Source organism: Oncorhynchus kisutch, linkage group LG29, assembly GCF_002021735.2.
Source record: "Oncorhynchus kisutch isolate 150728-3 linkage group LG29, Okis_V2, whole genome shotgun sequence".
Lineage (NCBI taxonomy): Eukaryota > Metazoa > Chordata > Actinopteri > Salmoniformes > Salmonidae > Oncorhynchus > Oncorhynchus kisutch.
The window spans coordinates 9,408,243-9,419,961 of NC_034202.2; the positions used below are offsets into that span (position 1 = coordinate 9,408,243).

The 11,719-nt window shown below is 44.1% G+C and overlaps 1 protein-coding gene across 1 annotated transcript; it reads left to right on the forward strand.

Annotated features, from left to right (window-relative positions):
* On the forward strand, window positions 1-10,836 carry LOC109874182 (toll-like receptor 8). Its single transcript, XM_020465991.2, has 2 exons — window positions 1-17; window positions 7,548-10,836. Exons 1-2 carry the CDS (start codon window positions 1-3, stop codon window positions 10,639-10,641), a joined length of 3,111 nt encoding a protein of 1,036 aa, XP_020321580.1. The 3' UTR covers window positions 10,642-10,836.
* The last annotated feature ends 883 nt before the right edge of the window (window positions 10,837-11,719 follow it).

The following is an 11,719-nucleotide window of genomic DNA, read 5'->3' on the forward strand; positions in this document are numbered from 1 at the left end:
ATGAAGGAACAACACTGGTAAGGAAAATTACACTTAGATAAAAGAATCAGACATGAAAATATATATTTCTGAATGTGTGTATTTCTTATGCTTTACACTTAACATCTGTATGCCTTAAAATACTTTTAATTCATGAGTTGAATGGCATTTCGATGACAATTTATGCTCTCTGACTTGAACAATGAACACGGTAGGCTATTGTATATTGAGAACTGGGGCCATATCCACAAAACATCTCAGACTAGAAAATTACTGAGAATGTAGACATTTTCAGGATAGGTCTAATTCATAACGGGAAACAAGCGTATGTATGGCGTGCGCCAAGTTATACATCTCAATATGTTTGTACATGTGCAGTCTTTTCAGAAATGCCGAACGCAGATATTAAATGTGCAATTTACACAACCGTTATGAATAAGGTCCCAGATGAGTTGAATTTTTGACGGGCGGACGGATAAATGAACCAATTAGAAAAGAGCAACATGCGCATGGACCATGGACCAACATTAATCAAATCTAATTTGGTGTCCGTTCTCCACGGATCAGTCTAGACAAAGCCATCACCTAGTTGACAGATATTTAAAAGACCTCATGAGCTGTCCTAACCAGTTAAGAGTTACCAGCAGGTGTCTTGATTATAAAAAGGCAGCAAGTCAGTGGTTCCTGTGACATAGATAAGCAATTTCTTTGGGGTTGAAATAATGTTTTGATAATTGCTATATAATCAACCCATAAATAATATTTTTTGAGACCTAATTCACATGATATATACTCAGCAAAAAAATAAACGTCCTCTCACTGTCAACCTTGTTTATTTTCGGCAAACTTAAAATGTGTAAGTATTTGTATGAACATAACAAGATTCAACAGCTGAGACATAAACTGAACAAGTTCCACAGACATGTGACTAACAGAAATTGAATAATGTGCCCCTGAACAAAGGGGGGGGTCAAAATCAAAAGTAACAGTCAGTATCTGGTGTGGCCACCAGCTGCATTAAGTACTGCAGTGCATCTTCTCCTCATGGACTGCACCAGATTTGCCAGTTCTTGCTGTGAGATGTTACCCCACTCTTCCACCAACAAGGCACCTGCAAGTTCCCGGACATTTCTGGGGGGAATGGCCCTAGCCCTCACCCTCCGATCCGACAGGTCCCAGACGTGCTCAATGGGATTGAGATCCGGGCTCTTCCCTGGCCATGGCAGAACACTGACATTCCTGTCTTGCAGGGAATCACACACAGAACGAGCAGTATGGCTGGTGGCATTGTCATGCTAGAGGGTCATGTCAGGATGAGCCTGCAGGAAGTGTACCACATGAGGGAGGAGGATGTTTTCCCTGTAATGCACAGAATTGAGATTGCCTGTAATGACAACAAGCTCAGTCCAATGATGCTGTGAAACACCGCCCCAGGCCTTGACGGATCCTCCACCTCCAAATCGAACCCGCTCCAGAGTACAGGCCTCGGTGTAACGCTCATTCCTTCGACGATAAACGCGAATCCGACCATCACCCCTGGTGAGACAAAACCGCGACTTGTCAGTGAAGAGCACTTTTTGCCAGTTCTGTCTGGTCCAGCGACGACTGGTTTGTGCCCATAGTCGACGTTGTTTCTGGTGATGTCTGGTGAGGACCTGCCTTACATCAGGCCTACAAACCCTCAGTCCAGCCTCTTTCAGCATGTTGCGGACAGTCTGAGCCCTGATGGAGGGATTGTGCGTTCCTGGTGTAACTCGGGCAGGTGTTGTTGCCATCCTGTACCTGTCCCGCAGGTGTGATGTTCAATGTACCGATCCGGTGCAGGTGTTGTTACACGTGGTCTGCCACGTGCGAGGACGATCAGCTGTCTGTCCTGTCTCCATGTAGCGCTGTCTTAGGAGTCTCGGACATAGCAGTTTATTGCCCTGGCCACATCTGCAGTCCTCATGCCTCCTTGCAGCATGCCTACGGCACGTTCACGCAGATGAGCAGGGACCCTGGGCATCTTTAATTTTTGTGTTTTTCAGAGTCAGTAGAAAAGCCTCTTTAGTGTCCTAAGTTTTCATAACTGTGACCTTAATTGCCTACCGTCTGTAAGCAGTTTGCGTCTTAACGGCCGTTCCACAGGTGCATGTTCATTAATTGTTTATGGTTCATTGTACAAGCATGGGAAACTGTGTTCAACCTCTTTTCTGTGAAGGTATTTGGATTTTTCAAATTATCTTTGAAGACAGGGTCCTGAAAAAAGGGACGTTTCTTTTTTTTCTGAATTTACCTAAACACTTATCACCACTGGGCTAATAAATAATCACTAATGCTTCTTTTGATTTCACCATTGACCTACATCATGTTCTTTCAAGTTAACCCTTTGGAGCACAACATCATGTCGTTAAAAAGTATGCATAAATTGGGCATGCCTACAAGTAAAGGTACGAGTTGGGCAATTGAAAGCCTCTGGGGCCTTAGTGTTCGATGGTTAATGATAGACCTTTCAGTCGTTTTATGCAACGTAATCGGCAAGTGACTTGATGCCTAGGCCTACTGTGCCAAAAGAGATTTAGACAGTTGTTGAATGGGATTGATGGAGTGTTGATAAGGGTAACCAAAAGCTTTTAACAACCAAACTTGTATGATTCAGTACAATAGCATTTTAAAAAGACAGATAGAAAGTATTTTGTCTGAATGTGGAAGTTCATCACAGGATGTTAGACAACTTCCTCTTACTGTGCTATAGGCCTATTACCTAGCAGAGGCCCCTCCGACCACTACTTCTCTCTGACAGCATTATGAAAGAACAACACTTGACAATGACACTTAGATAAAAGAATCAGACATTAAAATAGATACCCGACAACACCAGAGGTATGTGGACACCTGCTCATCGAACATCTCATTACAAAATCAGGGGCATTAATATGGAGTTGATCCCCTTTGCTACTTTAATAGCCTCTACTCTTCAGGGAAGGCTTTCCACTAAATGTTGGAACATTTCTGCGAGGACTTGCTTCCATAAAGCCACAAGAGCATTAGTGAAGTTGGGCACTCATATTGGGCGACGTTCCAATTCATCCCAAAGGTGCTTGATGGAGTTGAGGTCAGGGCTCTGTGCAGGCCAGTCTAGTTCTTCCACACCGATCTCGACAAACCATTTCTGTATGGACCTCGCTTTGTGCACAGGGGCATTGTCATACTGAAACAGGAAACAGGCTGAAACACTGAAACAGGCCTTCCCCAAGGCCCACAAAGTTGGAAGCACAGAATCTTGTAGAATGTCATTGTAGGCTGTAACGTTAAGATTTCCCTTCACTGGAACTCAGGGGCCTAGCCAGAACCATGAAAAACAGCCCCAGACAGACTGCCAGATGGTGAGGCGTGATTCATCACTCCAGAGAACGCATTTCCACTGCGGCAAGCTTTACACCACTCCAGCTAATGCTTGGCATTACACATTGTGATCATAAGCTTGTGTGCGGCTGCTCGGCTATGGAAATCCACTTCAGGAAGCTCCCGACGAACAGTTATTGTGCTGACGTTACTTCCAGGGGTAGTTAGATTTTTTGTTTCAGCACTAGGCGGTTCCATTCTGTGAGCTTGTGTGGCCTACCACTTTGCTATTGTTGAAAGTAACTGAGCTCTTCAGTACGGGTCATTCTACTGCCAATGTCTGTCTATTTAGATTGCATGGCTGTGTGCTCGATTTTTACAGCTGTCAACAATGGGTGTGGCTGAAATAGCCAAATGCACTCATTTGAAGGGGTGTCTACATACTTATGTTTAGACAGGTTATCTCTGAGTGTGTGTATTCCTTATGCTTTACACTTCAAATCTGTATGCGTTAAAATAGGCCTACATGTGATTCATGAGTTCAATGGCATTTCGATGACAATTTATGCTCTCTGACTTGAACAATGACCACAGTAGGCTATTGTTCGATGTCAGGTCTATCACGAGTTACCAGTCGCTCGCAGCCCGCCAATGAGTAGCTCGCCAAACAATTCTGAAAGTACACACAATTCTCACCGCAAACTGTCATGAACAAATCTCACCCAGTAGCCTATCAGACAGCTACTATTTAATCAACACAACACTCACATTATCCCATCCCTGGTTAGCCAGTAACACAACATATCTGCCAATTCATTTCCAGCAATTTTTTACCCTGTCTGTCTGTGTGGCGCGCGTGCTTGTTTATCACTCCTCGTGTAATTGATGTGCTAACCGTCTTGTGGGTTGACGTAAGAACTTTCCGCAAAACATTCACAATTAAATGTATAAGTAGGCTTACCTGGCAATCGTACATCGCGGTTAAGTATATAATTTGCAGTGGTGATTTTAGCCTGTAAATCTTGGTGGGGCAAAAAAAACAAAAAAATGTGGGATGCATGCCAGCAAAGCCACTACACAACAATATTAAACATTACATTAATTGCACTGTAACGGTGACAAACGGTGCCCACAAACTGTTAGGGCTGACATAAAGCTGTGCCAGCAGCAGTCCCAACACCTTACCACTGCTACACCTGGCTTTCAGCGGAGCCTCGTCTGGTGGCGAAACAGTTCATTCAGCCTCATTTACTGCCTTTTAAAAACAGAGCTGATATGGCTGACTTGTTTAAACAAATGTGCTTTCTACTGACAATTGAGATGTACAAACTATGGCATAAGGGGACGACAAGCGGATAAGAGGCAATCCGTAATTTCCATTTCGACATTAATGAGCGAGCTCGGACGGATGTAGTCAATATAACTCTTTTTTCAGCACTTTTGAAATGTACAGCAACAGAATTCAGAACATGGGCTGTTCTTTTTTTCCACATTGTTTGCAAACTGATGTGTGATATGTATTAATGCCAAAATAGCATGCAAAACAGGAAAGCACCCCCCCCCCCCACACACACAAAAAGTGGGGCTTTGCCCTGACTAACACATGAGGTCTATTTTACATGATATGCCTAAATACTTATAACCACTAGGCTAATAAACACATTTTTATTATTATTTAATTACCTACTTTATATTAACTCAAGTTATCCATTTGGAGCGCAACATCATGTCGTTAAAATATATGTCTAAATTGACCAAGCCTAAATTGGGCAGTTCATGGCATCTACATTAAAATAAAAGGTTCCTGGAGTGACCTTTAAGGGTTCTTCAAACAAGCCTAAATTGGGCAGTTCATGGCATCTACATTAAAATAAAAGGTTCCTGGAGTGGCCTTTAAGGGTTCTTCAAACAAGCCTAAATTGGGCAGTTCATGGCATCTACACTAACAATAAAAGGTTTGTTTAAGGGTTCTTAAAACTGTGGAGGAACCCCTATACATTTTCAAAAGAAGCCTTTAAAAGGGTTCTTCAAACTGAAACTGTGGAGGAACCCATATACATTTTCAAAAGAAGCCTTTAAAAGGGTTCTTCAAACTGAAACTGTGGAGGAACCCATATACATTTTCAAAAGAAGCCTTTAAAAGGGTTCTTCAAACTGAAACTGTGGAGTAACCCCTATACATTTTCAAAAGAAGCCTTTAAAAGGGTTCTTCAAACTGAAACTGTGGAGGAACCCATATACATTTTTAAAAGGTTTCTTCAAACTGAAACTGTGGGGGAACCCATATACATTTTTAAAAGAAGCCTTTAAAAGGTTTCTTCAAAGAACTCATTTTAATGGATCCTCAAAGAACCTTTTGAAGAACCTTTTTGGGGTTAATTTTTGAACTACCCCCATATTAATAATATTAATAACAATAACATCAATAATACAATATTTGAGTGTTTATTATAGTTTTTAGTGGCAAAGCAGAATAGGAACATTCAAATATGAGGTAAACTCCCAGCAGAGCCCCAAGTCCAATGGGTATATCCTGAAGGCATTCAGTTGTACCACTGACTAGGTATCCCCCTTTCCCTGTCCTCTGGCGTGTTGATGTTAATGTGTTGACGTTCTCCGTATCCATAGTCAGAATGATCTTCCAGTGCATGGTGATCGAACAGGTTTCCTGTTATATTCATCAGAGGTGTAGGGAGGGTAAAGTCTGTTAATCCCCAAAAATAGTCATTATACAGATGATTAACAAAACACGCACGTGACAGAATTCATACCTTGGTTTTTGTGGTAAATGCGAATGAAAAAAACCGGTTGATGATGGTTTTCATACACATACCTTGTCCGTATTGTAGAGGCCTATTGGATTTTCATTGAAGAGTCAAGGGAGCAGGATGGTACAGGTGATCTGCATAACATACCAATAGACATACCTTCGCATGCCTCCTCGTCTGTATACCTGCAGACACAGACACAAAAGTGAGTCGTTCAGTTATCTGCGCCCAATACAGCCAGCCTTCAACATGTTCTTATAGCCTACATATTCTTACCTCTTTGTTGATTGATATCCATTGAATTGTGTCCATTTTCGGTTTTAGAAAGATTTGCACAAATATTAAAATATAACATTAACATCGATTTAGATCATACATACCTTAAATTGAGGAGATCTTTACATTTCTAATTTAAGCGCCTGCACCTGCTGTCCTTTCAAATTCAAATGTTTCAGTTGGGCAGTTAGGTTCCTGCAAGAACCCCCACCAACTGAGGAGGTTCCTCCAGCGCCAAGAACCCTAAGGTTCTCCAAAGAACTCTGAGGATCTTAGAAGAACCCTTGTTGAACCCCTAATTGTTTGAGTGTAGGGCTTATGTTCACTTTGATTATGTTTGATAAATATTATAGACCTTTCAAATGTTGTATGCAACATTATTTGCAAGTGACATTTCGAGTTGTTAAATGGGAGTGACAAGTGTGTTGATATAATGCTAATTGTCAACATTCTGCTTGTAACAACAATCAGAATTGGTAGAAAAAAGAAAAGAACCTTTACATGCCAACATATTAGGCAATAATTAAGAGTTGGCAAAGTGATCGGGACAGATAGATGTGGAAGGTCGACATAGGCGGATGTGGTGAATTGAGATACAGCCAGTGTACAAAATTTAAAAAAGATAGTTTAAACTGACAGATTTTGAAGGGGATATTTTAACTATGTTACTTAGATTGACTCACTGGTCAATGCTTTGTGGATTCTGGGCCCTGACTGCACCACGACGAACTCTTGACAGGTCAATGGCAGGTTCATGAGCGGTCTGCTTAAACTTAATCTGAATGGTGTTTTATCGCCTACAGTGTGATTTTGGATGTGATGCATAGGAACAGTTCAGTCTTGGAAAAATGTGAACTGGTGAATTTTCTGGCAACCAAAGTACTACAGTTAAAAGTGTTTAGAAAGAGTTAGGGAAGCAGGATTGTAGGATTTGTTGTAGCTCAGGAATGCCCAGCATTGTATTGAATGTACCACACAGTAAATTAAGTCAAGACAGATTTTCAGTTTTTAAAATAGAAAAAGTGCGAGGCCGTCTGCACTCTTTTTTGGGGGTTTGGATTCTTTCACATTCTCAACCGTCTTTGAAATGCATAATACTGTATCTTAAAGTAGTCTGTAGCTGTGTGTTACGCCGGTCCCTTCTTTCAGGGAACTGAGATTGTTTTCAGCCCATGAAATACTCATATCCTGTTCCCACAGGTGTCCCCTTTACACTTCCTTTCAGAGGCTGCTGTTACTCCTAGTGTCGCTGTGTCTCTCCCCCTCCTGCTCTGGGAGGACCTGGGCTCAGAGGAAACTACCCTGTGATGTCATCTCTCTCAACCATTCACTGGCCTACGACTGCTCGTGCAGGAAGCTACTCCGGGTACCCCACGATATCAGCTGGAATGCCACAGAGCTCGACCTGTCCTCCAACCAAATCAAGACACTCTCCAGCTCCTCGTTCTGGAACCTCCAGAATCTGACTCTGCTAGACCTTAGCTATAACTTCAACCCCCAGGGACATCCATTGAAGATAGAGGACCAAACATTCTCCATGCTGGATCAGCTGGAGGCACTGCTCCTTGACGGTAATGGCCTTTGCACAGTGCCGAGGGGCCTTCCGTCTGGGTTGCAGATTTTGTTTCTGAGGTACAATGACATCAGGACTGTAACACCGGAAGACTTCAGGGATATTCTACGAATTAAAGTCATCCGTTTAAGTGACAACTGCCAAGGGAGTGTCTGTAGTGGGACCCTGGATATTGCAAACCACACTTTTTCCAGCCTCACTAACCTGACAAACCTGACACTGTCTTTTAACAGACTGAAAGTAATCCCTAATTTTCTCCCCGCATCCCTCCAGCTGCTCAAACTCGAACGGAACCTAATCTCCCACATTCAACAGCATGACCTGAGTGCACTCACTAATCTGAGCGCTCTAGACCTTTCGGGTAACTGTCCTGTGTGTTCTAACACCCCGTTCCTCTGCTTTCCCTGTAATACACCCAACGGGGCACTACAGATCCACCCAGATGCCTTCAGGAGCCTCTCCCAGCTGCAGGAGCTGAGCCTATCAGGAAACTCCCTAGAGCACCTACAAACATCCTGGTTTGAGAACCTCACCAACTTACACTACCTGTACCTCTCATTTAATCGTCTGGTTGGGGAGATAGCCACTGGGGACTTCCTCTCTGTGCTACCTTTCGTAGAAGTGATGGACTTGTCTTACAATAATGCTGGACAGAATTCCCACAACTTGACCCTCTCAAAGAATTTTTCCAAACTGGCATCTCTGAAGACATTACACCTAGAAAACTATGTTTTTTCAGCTCTTCACAAAAATCACTTGGAACCACTTTACAGTTTAGCTAATCTGTCTGTCCTCAATTTGGGAACCAACTTCATCTATTGGACAGACCTTTCACTTTTTGAAAAGTTCCACAATTTATCCAGTATTGGCCTCTCAGAGAACAGTCTGACTTTCCTGTCCAAGAGGGTAGATGCCTTGTCTGTGAATGGGTATGGCTGGGGCTATGAGCCAGATATAGACAGGTACGGGCCTTTCATACACAAGGATCAATTCTACCGTCGCCATTTGCCTAACATTAAACCAGAGTGTCTTGCGTACGGTCCAGTGCTTGACCTCAGCAAAAACAACATCTTCCACATAAACCCTGATATGCTGCAGGGCCTGAACAACACAGCTTGTCTCAACCTGTCATCTAACTTCATTGGAGACATGTTCAACGGCAGTGAGTTTGTACATTTCTCCAAGCTGAAGTACTTGGATCTATCCCAGAATAAAGTCTACCTGCGCTATGAGCATGCATTCAGTGAACTGACAGCACTGGAGGTGTTGGACTTGAGTTATAATAAACATTACTTTCTGGTCGCAGGGCTAAACCACAGTTTAGCGTTCCTAGAACACCTGGATTCTCTGAAGGTTCTGAACTTGAGCTGGAATGAGATCAGCACCCTCACTGATAAAACCATGGCAAGCAGCTCCCTGCAAGAATTGAACTTCCAGGGCAACCGCCTGGACATCATGTTGAATGAGGGTCTGGACTTTAATCATCTTTTCAGAGAACTTAATAACCTGACGTCCCTGGATCTGTCATACAACCAGCTCCGCCACATCCCATCTGAGGTATACGACAACTTCCCCAAGGCCCTGAGACACTTGACTCTGAGTAAAAATGGACTTGAGGACTTTAACTGGACCATGCTCACACAACTGCCACATCTGGAGGAGCTGGACTTGAGTAAGAACCACCTGGAGCAGGTGGCCTTAACTGTCTCCACTCTTAACAGTTCACTGAGGCTGCTGGACCTGAGCCATAACAGGATTTCCCAGCTAGCGCCTGGTTTCCTCAGCGGCGCCAGGAGCCTGTATGTGCTGAACCTCAGCTTCAACCTGCTGGAGCTCATCAACCAGACAACGTTTGAAACTGGAGCTGAGAACCACCTCCAGCAGCTGTCACTACATGGGAACCCGATCCACTGCACCTGTGACTTGCTGGAGTTCCAACTGTGGATGAGGAGCAATGAGGTGGAGATCCCTCTGCTGGCCAGCGGGGTGACGTGCGACATGCCCATGGAGAGGAAGGGCAGGTCTGTGCTGAGTTACGACATAGAGGAATGCGTGAAGGATGACAACGCAATGGCCTTCTGCATCCTCACGTTGTTACTCGTCGTTCACGTTCTGTTGGTATCTCTCACAGCACACCTCTTTTACTGGGACCTGTCCTATATTCTTGACTACTGTGGGGCCAAGCTGAAGCACCAATGTCTCTTACAGCACACAGCCTGTGTCTACGATGCCTTCGTCATGTATGACACCACAGACCCGCTGGCCTCTGATTGGGTGTTGAACCACCTTAGGGTGGAACTAGAGGAGCGCGGAGAGAGGGTTCGCCCACTCTGCCTGGAGGAGCGTGATTGGATGCCAGGGGTGCCTATCATGGATAACCTTTCCAATAGTGTGCGACAGAGCAGGAAAACGGTGTTTGTGCTGACAGAGGGCTTCCTGTCGCGTGGTGTGGTTAAAATGGCCGCCCTGCTGGTGCAGCAGCGGCTGGTGGAGGAGGGTGTGGATGCTATGGTGTTGCTGCTGCTGCAGCCCCAGGTTCTGCGACGCTCACGCATCCTCCACCTGCGCAGACGGCTCTGCAGGCGCAGTGTTCTGGAGTGGCCAGCAACTGCCTGTCCGGCTGCCCAGCGCTGGTTCTGGCACAACCTGAAGAGAGCCATACGGAAAGATCAGCGAGCCACACACGCATCACTACACGGCACATACTTCACTGGGCGGTGAACTCAAGGACATGAAAAGAACTGACCAAAAACAGGAAACCGATCAAAAACATGGCTGAGTTTACTTACCCTCAGCTTAAAGGTCTCCAATTCCTACTCTGCAGTGTTCTAGAAACAGCTCCTAGAGACATGACGGTGTAGTTCCCCTTCACGCACGCGCGCACACACACACACACACACACACACACACACACACACACACACAGACACACACACACACACACACACACACACACACACACACACACACACACACACACACACACACACACACACACACACACACACACACACACACACACACACACACACACACACACACACACACACACACACACACGCACACACACACACAATATAGCCTATTGTAGCGGCTGCATGGTTTTCTGTACAATCCATAATAGAATATTAGGCCTTGATTTCTGTTTTTCCTATGAAGGATTATATTATCAATGGTCACATTAGCTTCTCTGTGAAAATGCCTGCCTCATCTACAGTACAATATAGTAAATCATGTGACTCTGTTTACTGTTGATGTACGTGACCTCATCTATACCTGGTAAGAAAACAGTATTATGATCCTATTTTGGCTACATTCAGATGTTTTTGACAGGTGTAAACCAGTCTACCGATACGTTCATAAACTTAGTTACAATGGTTTCCTATGGGAGGACAATCTTACTGATCTCAACCACTGGGTGGCAGTGTAACTCCTGATTCATGTGTTCAGGACTGGCATGATGTACACACCACTAGTTCCATATGAGTGGCTTCTCCTACAGTATCACCCGACTCTGGAAGGCAGTGTTCTCCATCCCTGGTCCTAGAGACCCACAGGGTGTGCAGGCTTGAGTGAGTCATACTTTAGAAAGTGTATCAATATCAGAATGATTTATTATCACCTGTGCCATTCACTTTGAACTGGACTGTGTTTACAATCGCGGTACTGAGTAGATCCACTTGTTTTGAGAGCTGTATGTAACCACGGGTGCTCATGTCTTCATATCCTTTGCTAGTTAGTGAGTTATTAAACCAGTTATAGATCATTTGTTGTCAGCAAGGGATTATTTCCTACAAGA